Source organism: Bombina bombina, chromosome 4 (assembly GCF_027579735.1).
Source record: "Bombina bombina isolate aBomBom1 chromosome 4, aBomBom1.pri, whole genome shotgun sequence".
NCBI classification, from domain to species: domain Eukaryota; kingdom Metazoa; phylum Chordata; class Amphibia; order Anura; family Bombinatoridae; genus Bombina; species Bombina bombina.
Window position 1 is genome coordinate 336,625,573 of NC_069502.1, and position 17,398 is coordinate 336,642,970.

General features: G+C 40.3%; 1 protein-coding gene across 2 annotated transcripts in view; it reads right to left on the reverse strand.

Annotated features, from left to right (window-relative positions):
* Positions 1 to 15,468: 15,468 nt before the first annotated feature.
* CCNL1 (cyclin L1) overlaps positions 15,469 to 17,398 on the reverse strand; it is an 83,400-nt gene continuing 81,470 nt past the window's right edge. For both annotated transcript variants that reach the window (XM_053710084.1, XM_053710083.1), the window contains one exon: positions 15,469 to 16,208. In XM_053710084.1, coding sequence (XP_053566059.1) covers positions 15,863 to 16,208 — 346 coding nt within the window. In that variant the 3' untranslated portion in view covers positions 15,469 to 15,862. The remainder of the gene's footprint in view (positions 16,209 to 17,398) is intronic.

The following is a 17,398-nucleotide window of genomic DNA, read 5'->3' on the forward strand; positions in this document are numbered from 1 at the left end:
ATAGTTATCCATTACAGCCGTCAATTGTTGCATGGTAATAAGCATTGGCGCGCTAGATGTACTAGGGGCCTCCTGCGTGGGCAAAACTGGTGTAGACACAGTAGGAGATGATGTAGTATCATGTTTACTCTTCTCATCTGAGGAATCATCTTGGGCAATTTCATTATCTGTGGCAGTACTGTCCTTACTTTGTTTGGACGCTATGGCACAATTATCACACAAATTTAAATGGGGAGACACATTGGCTTTCATACATATAGAACATAGCTTATCCGAAGGCACAGACATGTTAAACAGGCTTAAACTTGTCAATAAAGCACAAAAAACGTTTTAAAACAAAACCGTTACTGTCTCTTTAAATTTTAAACAGAAAACACTATTACTGAATATGTGAAAAAGTATTAAGGAATTGTTCAAAAATTACCAAAATTTCACCACAGTGTCTTAAAGCATTAAGAGTATTGCACACCAATTATCAGAGCTTTAACCCTTAAAATAACGGAACCGGAGCCATTTACAAATTTAACCCCTATACAGTCCCAGCTATAGCCTTTGCTGTGACCTAACCAAGCCCAGAGGAGAATACGATACCAAATGACGCCTTCTAGAAACTTTTCCAGCTACTTTCAGATCCTCAAACATGCATCTGCATGTCTTGCTCTCAAAAACAACTGCGCAGTAATGGCGCGAAAATGAGGCTCAGCCTACAACTGGGAAGGCCCTCCCTGACTGGAAAAGGTGTCTAACATAGTGCCTGCCGTTAAAAACGTTCCCCAAGTTTATAAATGTGAATTATTAGTATAAACATGTATAAAATGCCCAAATAAAGCAATCGATTTAGCCCATAAAAGTATCTACCAGTTTTATAGCCCATATTAAGCCCTTTATTCTGTTTGCTTGACTAAGAAAATGGCTTACCGGTCCCCATGAGGGGAAATGACAGCCTTCCAGCATTACATGGTCTTGTTAGAAATATGGCTAGTCATACCTTAAGCAGAAAAGTCTGCTAACTGTTTCCCCCAACTGAAGTTACTTCATCTCAACAGTCCTATGTGGAAACAGCAATCGATTTTAGTTAGTCTGCTAAAATCATCTTCCTCTCACAAACAGAAATCTTCATCCTTTTCTGTTTCAGAGTAAATAGTACATACCAGCACTATTTTAAAATAACAAACACTTGATAGAAGAATAAAATCTACATTTAAACACCAAAAAACTCTTAACCATCTCTGTGGAGATGTTGCCTGTGCAACGGCAAAGAGAATAACTGGGGTGGGCTGAGCCTAGGAGGGACTATATGGCCAGCTTTACTGGGACTCTTTGCCATTTCCTGTTGGGGAAGAGATATTCCCACAAGTAAGGATGACGCCGTGGACCGGACACACCGTTTGAGAAATTCAAGCCAGCCATGTGGAAAAAAACTAGGCCCCAATAAGTTTTATCACCAAATACACATAAAAACGATTAAACATGCCAGCAAATGTTTTTTATTACATTTTTATAAGAGTATGCATCTCTATTAATAAGCCTGATACCAGTAGCTATCACTGCATTTAAGGCTTTACTTACATTAGTTCGGTATCAGCAGCATTTTCTAGCAAATTCCATCCCTAGAAAAATATTAACTGCACATACCCAATTGCAGGAAAACCTGCACGCCATTCCCTCTCTGAAGTTACCTCACTCCTCAGAATATGTGAGAACAGCCATGGATCTTAGTTACTTCTGCTAAGATCATAGAAAACGCAGGCAGATTCTTCTGCTAAATACTGCCTGAGATAAACAGTACACTCTGGCACCATTTAAAAATAAACTTTTGATTGAAGAATAAACTAAGTATAAAACACCACACTCCTCTTACGACCTCCATCTTGGTTGAGGCTTGCACGAGAATGACTGTGTATGACAGTTAGGGGAGGAGCTATATAGCAGCTCTGCTGTGGGTGATCCTCTTGCAACTTCCTGTTGGGAAGGAGAATATCCCATAAGTAATGGATGATCCGTGGACTGGATACACTTAAGAGAAAGGGGATTGGTGGTTTCACATTAGCATCAAAACACAAGGAGCAGGTGACAATTTGCAAGGCCTCTTGGTCCATTCTGACTTACAATGGATCAAATTAGCAATAAAGAGTTCAATTTCTAACAAAAAGAAAAATTGACAAAAACCAATTTATGTAAGAACTTACCTGATAAATTCATTTCTTTCATATTAGCAAGAGTCCATGAGCTAGTGACGTATGGGATATACATTCCTACCAGGAGGGGCAAAGTTTCCCAAACCTCAAAATGCCTATAAATACACCCCTCACCACACCCACAAATCAGTTTAACGCATAGCCAAGAAGTGGGGTGATGAGACAAAAATGCGAAAGCATAAAAAATAAGGAATTGGAATAATTGTGCTTTATACAAAAAATCATAACCACCACAAAAAGGGTGGGCCTCATGGACTCTTGCTAATATGAAAGAAATGAATTTATCAGGTAAGTTCTTACATAAATTATGTTTTCTTTCATGTAATTAGCAAGAGTCCATGAGCTAGTGACGTATGGGATAATGACTACCCAAGATGTGGATCTTCCACGCAAGAGTCACTAGAGAGGGAGGGATAAAATAAAGACAGCCAATTCCGCTGAAAATAATCCACACCCAAAATAAAGTTTAAATCTTATAATGAAAAAAACTGAAATTATAAGCAGAAGAATGAAACTGAAACAGCTGCCTGAAGTACTTTTCTACCAAAAACTGCTTCAGAAGAAGAAAACACATCAAAATGGTAGAATTTAGTAAAAGTATGCAAAGAAGACCAAGTTGCTGCTTTGCAAATCTGATCAACCGAAGCTTCATTCCTAAACGCCCAGGAAGTAGAAACTGACCTAGTAGAATGAGCTGTAATCCTCTGAGGCGGAGTTTTAACCGACTCGACATAAGCATGATGAATTAAAGATTTCAACCAAGATGCCAAAGAAATGGCAGAGGCCTTCTGACCTTTCCTAGAACCGGAAAAGATAACAAATAGACTAGAAGTCTTTCGGAATTTCTTAGTAGCTTCAACATAATATTTCAAAGCTCTAACTACATCCAAAGAATGCAATGATCTCTCCTTAGAATTCTTAGGATTAGGACACAATGAAGGAACCACAATTTCTCTACTAATGTTGTTAGAATTCACAACCTTAGGTAAAAATTTAAAAGTTCGCAACACCGCCTTATCCTGATGAAAAATCAGAAAAGGAGACTCACAAGAAAGAGCAGATAATTCAGAAACTCTTCTAGCAGAAGAGATGGCCAAAAGAAACAAAACTTTCCAAGAAAGTAATTTAATGTCCAATGAATGCATAGGTTCAAATGGAGGAGCTTGAAGAGCCCCCAGAACCAAATTCAAACTCCAAGGAGGAGAAATTGACTTAATAACAGGTTTTATACGAACCAAAGCTTGTACAAAACAATGAATATCAGGAAGATTAACAATCTATGAAAAAGAACAGAAAGAGCAGAGATTTGTCCTTTCAAGGAACTTGCAGACAAACCTTTATCCAAACCATCCTGAAGAAACTGTAAAAATCTCGGAATTCTAAAAGAATGCCAGGAAAAATGATGAGAAAGACACCAAGAAATGTAAGTCTTCCAGACTCGATAATATATCTTCCTAGATACAGATTTACGAGCCTGTAACATAGTATTAATCACAGAGTCAGAGAAACTTCTTTGACTAAGCATCAAGCGTTCAATCTCCATACCTTTAAATTTAAGGATTTGAGATCCTGATGGTAAAAAGGACCTTGCGACAGAAGGTCCGGTCTTAACGGAAGAGTCCACGGTTGGCAAGGCGCCATCCGGACAAGATCCGCATACCAAAACCTGTGAGGCCATGCTGGAGCCACCAGCAGAACAAACGAGCTTTCCTTCAGAATCTTGGAGATTACTTTTGGAAGAAGAACTAGAGGCGGAAAGATATAGGCAGGATGATACTTCCAAGGAAGTGACAATGCATCCACTGCTTCCGCCTGAGGATCCCTGGATCTGGACAGATACCTGGGAAGTTTCTTGTTTAGATGAGAAGCCATCAGATCTATTTCTGGAAGTCCCCACATTTGAACAATCTGAAGAAATACCTCTGGGTGAAGAGACCATTCGCCCGGATGTAACGTTTGGCGACTGAGATAATCCACTTCCCAATTGTCTATACCTGGGATATGAACCGCAGAAATTAGACAGGAGCTGGATTCCGCCCATACCAGTATTCGAGATACTTCTTTCATAGCCAGAGGACTGTGAGTCCCTCCTTGATGATTGATATATGCCACAGTTGTGACATTGTCTGTCTGAAAACAAATCGACAATTCTCTCTTTAGAAGAGGCCATGACTGAAAAACTCTGAAAATTGCACGGAGTTCCAAAATATTTATTGGTAATCTCACCTCCTGAGATTCCCAAATCCCTTGTGCTGTCAGAGACCCCCAAACAGCTCCCCAACCTGTCAGACTTGCATCTGTTGAAATTACAGTCCAGGTCGGAAGAACAAAAGAAGCCCCCTGAACTAAATGATGGTGATCTGTCCACCACGTCAGAGAGTGTTGTACAATCGGTTTTAAATATATTAATTTAGATATCTTTGTGTAATCCCTGCACCACTGACTCAGCATACATAGCTGAAGAGGTCGCATGTGAAAACGAGCAAAGGGGATCGCGTCCGATGCAGACCTAGAATTTCCATGCATAAGGCTACCGAAGGGAATGATTGAGACTGAAGGATTCGACAGGCTGAGATCAATTTTAGACGTCTCTTGTCTGTTAGAGACAGAGTCATGGACACTGAATCTATCTGGAAACCTAAAAAGGTTACCCTTGTCTGAGGAATCAATGAACTTTTCGGTAAATTGATCCTCCAACCATGATCTCAAAGAAACAACACAAGTCGATTCGTATGAGATTCTGCTAAATGTAAAGACTGAGCAAGTACCAAGATATCGTCCAAATAAGGAAATACCACAATACCCTGTTCTCTGATTACAGACAGAAGGGCACCGAGAACCTTTGTAAAAATTCTTGGAGCTGTTGCTAGGCCAAATGGCAGAGCCACAAACTGGTAATGCTCGTCTAGGAAAGAGAATCTCAGAAACTGATAGTGATCTGGATGAATCGGAATATGCAGATATGCATCCTGTAAATCTATTGTGGACATATAATGCCCTTGCTGAACAAAAGGCAGGATAGTCCTTATAGTTACCATTTTGAATGTTGGTATCCTTACTTATTTTTACAATATTTTTAGATCCAGAACTGGTCTGAAGGAATTCTCCTTCTTTGGTACAATGAAGAGATTTGAATAAAACCCCCGCCCCTGTTCCAGAACTGGAACTGGCATAATTACTCCAGCCAACTCTAGATCTGAAACACATTTCAGAAATGCTTGAGCCTTCGCTGGATTTACTGGGACACGGGAAAGAAAAAAACTCTTTGCAGGAGGCCTTATCTTGAAGCCAATTCTGTACCCTTCTGAAACAATGTTCTGAATCCAAAGATTGTGAATTGAATTGATCCAAATTTCTCTGAAAAATCGTAATCTGCCCCCTACCAGCTGGGCTGGAATGAGGGCCGCACCTTCATGTGGACTTGGGAGCTGGCTTTGGTTTTCTAAAAGGCTTGGATTTATTCCAGACTGGAGATGGTTTCCAAACTGATACCGCTCCTGTGGGTGAAGGATCAGGCTTTTGTTCCTTATTGTGACGAAAGGAACGAAAACGATTATTAGACCTAAATTTACCTTTAGATTTTGTATCCTGTGGTAAAAAAGTTCCTTTCCCTCCAGTAACAGTTGAGATAATAGAATCCAACTGAGAACCAAATAATTTATTACCCTGGAAAGAAAGGGAAAGCAGAGTAGACTTAGAAGACATATCAGCATTCCAAGTTTTAAGCCATAAAGCTCTTCTAGCTAAAATAGCTAGAGACATATACCTGACATCAACTCTAATGATATCAAAGATGGCATCACAAATAAAGTTATTAGCATGTTGAAGAAGATTAACAATGCTATGAGAATTATGATCTGTTACTTGTTGCGCTAAAGCTTCTAACCAAAAAGTTGAAGCTGCAGCAACATCCGCTAAAGATATAGCAGGTCTAAGATGATTACCTGAACATAAGTAAGCTTTTTTTAGAAAGGATTCAATCTTCCTATCTAAAGGATCCTTAAAGGAAGTACTATCTGCCGTAGGAATAGTAGTACGTTTAGCAAGAGTAGAGACAGCCCCATCAACCTTAGGGATTTTGTCCCAAAATTCTAATCTGTCAGATGGCACAGGATATAATTGCTTAAAACGTTTAGGAGTAAATGAATTACCCAAATTATTCCATTCCCTGGAGATTACTTCAGAAATAGCATCAGGGACAGGAGAAACTTCTGGAATAACTACAGGAGATTTAAAAACCTTATTTAAACATTTAGTTTTAGTATCAAGAGGACCAGAATCCTCTATTTCTAATGCAATTAAGACTTCTTTAAGTAAAGAACGAATAAATTCCATTTTGAATAAATATGAAGATTTATCAGCATCAACCTCTGAAACAGAATCCTCTGAACCAGAGGAATCATTATCAGAATGATGATGTTCATTTAAAAATTCATCTGAAAAATTAGAAGTTTTAAAAGATTTTTTACGTTTACTAGAAGGAGGAATAACAGACATAGCCTTCTTAATGGATTTAGACACAAAATCTCTTATGTTAACAGGAACACTAGTATTAGATGTTGATGGAACAGCAACAGGTAATGTAACATTACTAAAGGAAATAACATAATTTATGCTTACCTGATAAATTTATTTCTCTTGTAGTGTATCCAGTCCACGGATCATCCATTACTTATGGGATATTAACTCCTCCCCAACAGGAAGTGCAAGAGGATTCACCCAGCAGAGCTGCTATATAGCTCCTCCCCTAACTGCCATTACCAGTCATTCGACCGAAAACATGCAGAGAAAGGAAAACCATAGGGTACAGTGGTGACTGTAGTTTAATGGAAAAATTACCTGCCTTAAAGTGACAGGGCGGGCCGTGGACTGGATACACTACAAGAGAAATAAATTTATCAGGTAAGCATAAATTATGTTTTCTCTTGTTAAGTGTATCCAGTCCACGGATCATCCATTACTTATGGGATACCAATACCAAAGCTAAAGTACACGGATGACGGGAGGGACAGGCAGGCTCTTTATACGGAAGGAACCACTGCCTGAAGAACCTTTCTCCCAAAAACAGCCTCCGAAGAAGCAAAAGTGTCAAATTTGTAAAATTTGTAAAAAGTATGAAGAGAAGACCAAGTTGCAGCCTTGCAAATCTGTTCAACAGAAGCCTCATTCTTAAAGGCCCAAGTGGAAGCCACAGCTCTAGTAGAATGTGCTGTAATTCTTTCAGGAGGCTGCTGTCCAGCAGTCTCATAGGCTAACCGTATTATGCTACGAAGCCAAAAGGAGAGAGAGGTAGCCGAAGCTTTTTGACCTCTCCTCTGACCAGAATAAACGACAAACAGGGAAGACGTTTGTCGAAAATCCTTAGTTGCCTGTAGATAAAATTTCAGGGCACGGACTACATCTAGATTGTGTAGCAGACGTTCCTTTTTCGAAGAAGGATTAGGACACAAAGATGTAACCACAATCTCTTGATTGATATTCCTGTTAGTGACCACCTTAGGTAGGAACCCAGGTTTAGTACGCAGAACTACCTTGTCTGAATGAAAAATCAGATAAGGAGAATCACAATGTAAGGCAGATAACTCAGAGACTCTTCGAGCCGAGGAAATCGCCATTAAAAACAGAACTTTCCAAGATAACAACTTGATATCAATGGAATGAAGGGGTTCAAACGGAACCCCCTGTAAAACATTAAGAACTAAGTTCAAACTCCATGGTGGAGCAACAGTTTTAAACACAGGCTTGATCCTAGCTAAAGCCTGACAAAAAGATTGAACGTCCGGAACTTCTGACAGACGTTTGTGTAAAAGAATGGACAGAGCTGAAATCTGTCCCTTTAAGGAACTAGCGGATAAACCCTTTTCTAAACCTTCTTGTAGAAAAGACAATATCCTCGGAATCCTAACCTTACTCCATGAGTAACTCTTGGATTCGCACCAATATAAGTATTTGCGCCATATCTTATGGTAAATCTTTCTGGTAACAGGCTTCCTAGCCTGTATTAAGGTATCAATAACTGACTCAGAAAAACCACGTTTTGATAAAATCAAGCGTTCAATTTCCAAGCAGTCAGCTTCAGAGAAATTAGATTTTGATGTTTGAAGGGACCCTGGATCAGAAGGTCCTGTTTCAGAGGTAGCGACCAAGGTGGACAGGATGACATGTCCACTAGATCTGCATACCAAGTCCTGCGTGGCCATGCAGGCGTTATTAGAATCACTGATGCTCTCTCCTGTTTGATTCTGGCAATCAATCGAGGAAGCATCGGGAAGGGTGGAAACACATAAGCCATCCCGAAGGTCCAAGGTGCTGTCAAAGCATCTATCAGAACCGCTCCCGGATCCCTGGATCTGGACCCGTAACGAGGAAGCTTGGCGTTCTGTCGAGACGCCATGAGATCTATCTCTGGTTTGCCCCAACGTCGAAGTATTTGGGCAAAGACCTCCGGATGAAGTTCCCACTCCCCCGGATGAAAAGTCTGACGACTTAAGAAATCCGCCTCCCAGTTCTCCACTCCCGGGATGTGGATTGCTGACAGGTGGCAAGAGTGAGACTCTGCCCAGCGAATTATCTTTGATACTTCCATCATTGCTAGGGAGCTTCTTGTCCCTCCCTGATGGTTGATGTAAGCTACAGTCGTGATGTCTGACTGAAACCTGATGAACCCCCGAGTTGTTAACTGGGGCCAAGCCAGAAGGGCATTGAGAACTGCTCTCAATTCCAGAATGTTTATTGGTAGGAGACTCTCCTCCTGATTCCATTGTCCCTGAGCCTTCAGAGAATTCCAGACAGCGCCCCAACCTAGTAGGCTGGCGTCTGTTGTTACAATTGTCCAGTCCGGCCTGCTGAATGGCATCCCCCTGGACAGATGTGGCCGAGAAAGCCACCATAGAAGAGAATTTCTGGTCTCTTGATCCAGATTCAGAGTAGGGGACAAGTCTGAGTAATCCCCATTCCACTGACTTAGCATGCACAATTGCAGCGGTCTGAGATGTAGACGTGCAAAGGGTACTATGTCCATTGCTGCTACCATTAAGCCGATCACCTCCATGCATTGAGCTACTGACGGGTGTTGAATGGAATGAAGGACACGGCATGCATTTTGAAGCTTTGTTAACCTGTCTTCTGTCAGGTAAATCTTCATTTCTACAGAATCTATAAGAGTCCCCAAGAAGGGAACTCTTGTGAGTGGAAAGAGAGAACTCTTCTTTTCGTTCACCTTCCATCCATGCGACCTTAGAAATGCCAGTACTAACTCTGTATGAGACTTGGCAGTTTGAAAGCTTGAAGCTTGTATCAGAATGTCGTCTAGGTACGGAGCTACCGCAATTCCTCGCGGTCTTAGTACCGCCAGAAGAGCACACAGAACCTTTGTGAAGATTCTCGGAGCCGTAGCCAATCCGAATGGAAGAGCTACAAACTGGTAATGCCTGTCTAGAAAGGCAAACCTTAGATACCGGTAATGATCTTTGTGAATCGGTATGTGAAGGTAAGCATCCTTTAAATCCACTGTGGTCATGTACTGACCCTTTTGGATCATGGGTAAAATTGTCCGAATAGTTTCCATTTTGAACGATGGAACTCTTAGGAATTTGTTTAGGATCTTTAAATCCAAGATTGGCCTGAAAGTTCCCTCTTTTTTGGGAACCACAAACAGATTTGAGTAAAACCCTTGTCCTTGTTCCGACCGCGGAACCGGATGGATCACTCCCATTAATAAAAGATCTTGTACGCAGCGTAGAAACGCCTCTTTCTTTATTTGGTTTGTTGACAACCTTGACAGATGAAATCTCCCTCTTGGGGGAGAGAATTTGAAGTCTAGAAGGTATCCCTGAGATATGATCTCTAACGCCCAGGGATCCTGGACATCTCTTGCCCAAGCCTGGGCGAAGAGAGAAAGTCTGCCCCCCACTAGATCCGTTCCCGGATCGGGGGCCCTCGATTCATGCTGTCTTAGGGGCAGCAGCAGGTTTCCTGGCCTGCTTGCCCTTGTTCCAGGACTGGTTAGGTCTCCAGCCTTGTCTGTAGCGAGCAACAGCTCCTTCCTGTTTTGGTGCAGAGGAACTTGATGCTGCTCCTGCTTTGAAATTACGAAAGGAACGAAAATTAGACTGTCTAGCCTTAGGTTTGGCTCTGTCTTGAGGCAGGGCATGGCCTTTACCTCCTGTAATGTCAGCGATAATTTCTTTCAACCCGGGCCCGAATAAGGTCTGCCCTTTGAAAGGTATATTAAGCAATTTAGATTTAGAAGTAACGTCAGCTGACCAGGATTTTAGCCACAGTGCTCTGCGTGCCTGAATGGCGAATCCGGAATTCTTAGCCGTAAGTTTAGTTAAATGTACTACGGCATCTGAAATAAATGAGTTAGCTAACTTAAGGGCTTTAAGCTTGTGTGTAATCTCATCTAATGGAGCTGATTCAAGTGTCTCTTCCAGAGACTCAAACCAAAATGCTGCTGCAGCCGTGACAGGCGCAATGCATGCAAGAGGTTGCAATATAAAACCTTATTGAACAAACATTTTCTTAAGGTAACCCTCTAACTTTTTATCCATTGGATCTGAAAAGGCACAGCTATCCTCCACCGGGATAGTGGTACGCTTAGCTAAAGTAGAAACTGCTCCCTCCACCTTAGGGACCGTTTGCCATAAGTCCCGTGTGGTGGCGTCTATTGGAAACATCTTTCTAAATATCGGAGGGGGTGAGAACGGCACACCGGGTCTATCCCACTCCTTAGTAACAATTTCAGTAAGTCTCTTAGGTATAGGAAAAACGTCAGTACTCGCCGGTACCGCAAAATATTTATCCAACCTACACATTTTCTCTGGTATTGCAACTGTGTTACAATCATTCAGAGCCGCTAACACCTCCCCTAGTAATACACGGAGGTTTTCCAGCTTAAATTTAAAATTTGAAATATCTGAATCCAGTTTGTTTGGATCAGAACCGTCACCCGCAGAATGAAGCTCTCCGTCCTCATGTTCTGCAAATTGTGACGCAGTGTCTGACATGGCCCTAATATTATCAGCGCACTCTGTTCTCACCCCAGAGTGATCACGCTTACCTCTTAGTTCTGGTAATTTAGCCAAAACTTCAGTCATAACAGTAGCCATATCCTGTAATGTGATTTGTAATGGCCGCCCAGATGTACTCGGCGCTACAATATCACGCACCTCCCGAGCGGGAGATGCAGGTACTGACACGTGAGGCGAGTTAGTCGGCATAACTCTCCCCTCGTTGTTTGGTGAAATATGTTCAATTTGTACAGATTGACTTTTATTTAAAGTAGCATCAATACAGTTAGTACATAAATTTCTATTGGGCTCCACTTTGGCTTTAGCACGTATAGCACAGATATCTTCCTCTGAATCAGACATGTTTAACACACTAGCAAATAAACTAGCAACTTGGAAATACTTTTCAAGTAATTTACTATAATATGAAAACGTACTGTGCCTATAAGAAGCACAGAAAAAGTTATGACAGTTGAAAATTAATAAACTGAAAAGTTATAGCATCAAATCTTTGTAAAAAACACAATTTTAGCAAAGGATTGCTCCCATTAGCAAAGGATAACTAACCCTGATAGCAGAAAAAAAAAAAAAAAAAAATACAGAAATAAACGTTTTTTTTTTATCACAGTCAACTACAATCTCACAGCTCTGCTGTGAGTGATTACCTCCCTCAAAACAAGTTTTGAAGACCCCTGAGTTCTGTAGAGATGAACCGGATCATGCAGGGAAGACAATAAACTTCTGACTGAATTTTTTGATGCGTAGCAAAAGCACCAAAAAAGGTCCCTCCCCCTCACACATAACAGTGAGAGAGATCAGTAAACTGTCATAAATTAAATAAAACGACTGCCAAGTGGAAAAAAATAGTGCCCAAAACATTTTTTCACCCAGTACCTCAGAAAATTAAACGATTTTACATGCCAGCAAAAAACGTTTAACATTAATAAATTGAGTGTTATTAAAAAGCCTGTTGCTAGTCCCTGCAAATTAGGCTAAAGTTTTATGCATACAGTATAATTCCAGTGAAGTGCCATTCCCCAGAATACTGAAGTGTAAAATATACATACATGACAGCCTGATACCAGTTGCTGCTACTGCATTTAAGGCTGAGTTTACATTATATCGGTATGGCAGAATTTTCTCATCAATTCCATTGTCAGAAAATAATAAGCTGCTACATACCTCTTTGCAGATTAATCTGCCCGCTGTCCCCTGATCTGAAGTTTACCTCTCCTCAGATGGCCGAGAAACAGCAATATGATCTTAACTACTCCGGCTAAAATCATAGAAAAACTCAGGTAGATTCTTCTTCAAATTCTACCAGAGAAGGAATAACACACTCCGGTGCTATTATAAAATAACAAACTTTTGATTGAAGGTATGAAACTAAGTATAATCACCACAGTCCTCTCACACATCCTATCTATTCGTTGGGTGCAAGAGAATGACTGGTAATGGCAGTTAGGGGAGGAGCTATATAGCAGCTCTGCTGGGTGAATCCTCTTGCACTTCCTGTTGGGGAGGAGTTAATATCCCATAAGTAATGGATGATCCGTGGACTGGATACACTTAACAAGAGAAATCTGCATTAACAAGTTTGTCATGACATTCATTACAAACAGCTGGAGGAACAGATACCACAAGTTTACAGCAGATACACTTAACTTTGGTAGATCCAGCACCAGGCAGCGATTTTCCAGTAGTATCTTCTGACTCAGGGTCAATCTGGGACATCTTGCAATATGTAATAGAAAAAACAACATATAAAGCAAAATTGATCAAATTCCTTAAATGACAGTTTCAGGAATGGGAAAAAATGCCAGTGAACAAGCTTCTAGCAACCAGAAGCAATAAATAATGAGACTTAAATAATGTGGAGACAATAGTGACGCCCATATTTTTTAGCGGCAAAAAAGACGCCCACATTATTTGGCGCCAAAAATGTCAAGGCAAATAAATGTTTGAACACATATTTAGAACTTTATAAAAAAGTGCCCAACCATAGCTTAGAGTGTCACAGAAAATAAGACTTACTTACCCCAGGACACTCATCTACATGTAGTAGAAAGCCAAACCAGTACTGAAACGAGAATCAGTAGAGGTAATGGTATATATAAGAGTATATCGTCGATCTGAAAAGGGAGGTAAGAGATGAATCTCTACGACCGATAACAGAGAACCTATGAAATAGACCCCGTAGAAGGAGATAATTGAATTCAAATAGGCAATACTCTCCTCACATCCCTCTGACATTCACTGCACGCTGAGAGGAAAACCGGGCTCTAACCTGCTGCGGAGCGCATATCAACGTAGAATCTAGCACAAACTTCACCACCTCCATAGGAGGCAAAGTTTGTAAAACTGATTTGTGGGTGTGGTGAGGGGTGTATTTATAGGCATTTTGAGGTTTGGGAAACTTTGCCCCTCCTGGTAGGAATGTATATCCCATACGTCACTAGCTCATGGACTCTTGCTAATTACATGAAAGAAAACTTTAATGTCTCTTTAAAAAGTTAAACCACATCTATTTAACTCTAAACTGCATTATGTGGCATACAGTTATATATAAAATAGACACACCTCAGTTCTATGCTGAGGTGCCTACCTGTCCGTCAACACTGGAGATTAGTCCCTTTAGTCTAAATGATCTGGACTCCAGCAAGATCCTAGTCGTTTTAGTTCCGCTTTTAGACTTGCATGCTTCAGTAACCCATGCGCATCTAGACAGCCAGAAACTCAGTCACCTCCACTCCATTAGTAAGAAAAATGGTGCGTAATGCAGATTACCGCCTCACTTGGCTCCACCCTTTGTGGGCGTATCTCAATAACAATTTCCCAGTCGTTTTTTTTTTATTTTAACCGCCGGGAAAAGAGGAACCGCCATAGTTTGTATGCCCTCATTAATAAGCAGCTATCTCAGCCCCAGTGTCTGCGTATGCTGTTAAAAATCCTCTCCAGTAAGGAGAGATAGAATGTCCCTTGTGAAATAAAGTGCTTGGTATTAAAAAGGCCCATTTCTTTCCTCATATCTCTGAAAATAAAGTGTCCACTTTTTCTGAGTGACTTGCTCCAGAAATAATTAAAGTCAGCACTTACCTCACAAATCTGCCCGACAGCAGGGCAGCTCACCAGGTTTGAGAGTTCCTCTCCCTCACATAGACCTGTGGAAACAAAAAAGACTGAGTATTTTCCCTCAGACTCTCATAATCATGGCAGCATAACATCTATGGGAGGCACAGTGAGAATTATGTCCCACAAGTTCCCTTTGCTCTAAAGCCACCACTGCTCTACTGAAGAGACTGATGTGAACTACGGCTACACCCTAGGACAAAGCAGCACAATCTTATACCACTTTAGAAATAATAAACTCTTGATTGAAGAATCTTAAACACCACCTAACTTTGCCACTTCCTAGCACTAACGTAGGAAAAGAGAATGACTGGGGTGGGAGGGAAGAGGTGATATTTAACAGTTTTGCTGTGGTGCTCTTTGCCACCTCCTGCAGGGCAGGAGTGATATTCCCAATAGTATGTAGATAATCAGTGGACTCATCGTGTCATTAAAAAGATAACAAAATGAGCACTTACCTCAATGTAATCTGCCTGGCAGCAGGGCAGCTCACTAGGTTTGAGAGGCATTCTCCCTCACATGGACCTGTGTGGAAAAAAAAAAAAGGCAAAGACTAAGTAATCTTACTCATGCTTTCAAGTTAGGGCAGCAATAACTACTTGGGAGGCGCAGTGAGGATTATACCCCACAAGTTCCCAATTGCTTAAAAGCCACCACTGATCTACGGCTAAACCCCAGGAAAGAGCAGAACAAACTTGCACTGCTGTAAAATAATAAAATCTTGATAGAAGAATCTTCTTCCAGACACCTAAACTTTACCACCTCCCTGCTTTTAACGTAGGCAAAGAGAAGACTGGGGTTGGAGGGAAGGGAGATGATATCGAACAGCTTTGCTGTGGTGCTCCTTGCCTCCTCCTGCTGGCCAGGAGTGATATTCCCAATAGTAATTAGAGATGATCCGTGGACTCACTGTGTCATTAGAAAGAAATTCTCTAGATTGCAGATATCAGAATAAAAGTTAAATTCCTACTTTGAGTTTTAAAAGCCTTATACTCCCATGTTAACCATTTTCATTTATATCTGAATACATTATAGAAGTCACTGTTGCTTGATAGAGGTTTAAAATTGATAAAAACAAATTAATGTATGTTTCAAATATGTCAAACATGTTACAAAAATGCAGTCCATCGTCACCTTTCTAATTTATTTCCTCATAAAATCATTTCTTACACATGCAGACTAAAACCAATGTATGAAAATCTCACAACAGATTAAATAATTCTTAAATATAACAGTCTGCAACTGGTTCGTATAAAAATAAGACCTCTTTAAAGCAAACCATTCACAAAATCTGCCTTTTCGTAATACATGAACAGCAGAATAATTGATCCCAGCCATAATAATTCTGCTACTAGAGTTCATACTGTCAAGATATAAATGTGCAATTAATTGGCTGGAGAGAAAAAAAAAAAAAATTTGATAAATGTCCATATTTTCTAAAGAAAAAAGTAAAATATTTTTATTGTCACAAAACCTAACGACAGTCCATAAACAAAGGATTTTCCACTAATGCAGGACAGAGGCTCAGCGCCTGTGTCTGCCATGTCCAGAATGGCTACCATGATGTTTTCCTTTGTGTGAACGCTCAAATGACCGAGAACGTTCTCTTCTGTCCCTGTGATGGCTGCGGTCATGCCTGTGCTTTTTAACAAGGTCACCATAATCCTTGCCTTTACTTGGAGTTGGAGAATGAGATTTCTTCCGTTTGTGGCCATGTCTGTTTGAAGATTTCAGATCCTCACCTCGATGTTTAGGTTTTATGTGAGGAGACCCATGGTTATGGTGTCTTCGAGGACTTTCACTGTGGCTGTGAGATCGGCTTCTTGACCTTGAACTGTATGTGCCAGAACGACTTCGCCTGTTGTTGTAACTAAAAAAAAAAAAAAAAAAAAAGACAAGTTAACACTACAAAGAAGATACATTGTGTTTCTGCAAATTCTGAAATTACCAAATGGGGTCTAGAACGCCTTAAACATTATAAAAATAGTAATTACCTTATGCGGTGTAGTTAAAGGAATATCAAACAAAACATTTCTTAAATAATTCAGACAGAGCATACAATTTTTTTTAAAAGTTTCCAATTTAATTTTTAAATTATAAAATTTGCTTTGTTTCCATGGTATTCTTTGTTGAAGAGATACATAGGAAGGTGTCTGGAGCACTGCATGGCAGGAAATAGTGCTGCCATCTAGTGCTCTTGCAATTGGTTAAAGGGACACTGAACCCAAATGTTTCCTTACGCGATTCAGATAGAGCATGCAATTTTAAGCAACTTTCAAACTTACTCCTATTATCACATTTTCTTCATTCTCTTGGTATCTTTATTTGAAAAGCAAGAATGTAAGTTTAGATGCCGGCCCATTTCTGGTGAACAACCTGGTTTGTTCTTGCTGATTGGTGGATAAATTCAACCAACATAAACAGGTGTTGTCCAGTGTACTGAACAAAAAAAAAACAATTTATGTAAGAACCTGATGAAATCATTTCTTTCATATTGGCAAGAGTCCATGAGCTAGTGACGTATGGGATATACAATCCTACCAGGAGGGGCAGTTTCCCAAACCTCAAAATGCCTATAAATACACCCCTCACCACACCCACAATTCAGTTTAACTAATAGACAAGTAGTGGGGGTGATAACGAAAGGAGTAAAAAGCATCAACAAAGGAATCTGGAAATAATTGTGCTTTATACAAAAAAAAACATAACCACCATAAAAACAGGGTGGGTCTCATGGACTCTTGCCAATATGAAAGAAATGAATTTATCAGGTAAGTTCTTACATAAATTATGTTTTCTTTCATGTAATTGGCAGGAGTCCATGAGCTAGTGACGTATGGGATATCAAATACCCAAGATGTGGAACTCCACGCAAGAGTCACTAGAGAGGGAGGGATAAAAAAAACAGCCATATGCTGAAAAATTAATCCACAACCCACAATATAAATTATACTCATGAAGAAAAGAAAAAAACTTAAAACATCAGCAAAAGAATCAAACTGAAACAGCTGCCCGAAGAACTATTCTACCAAAAACTGCTTCAGAAGAAGCAAATACATC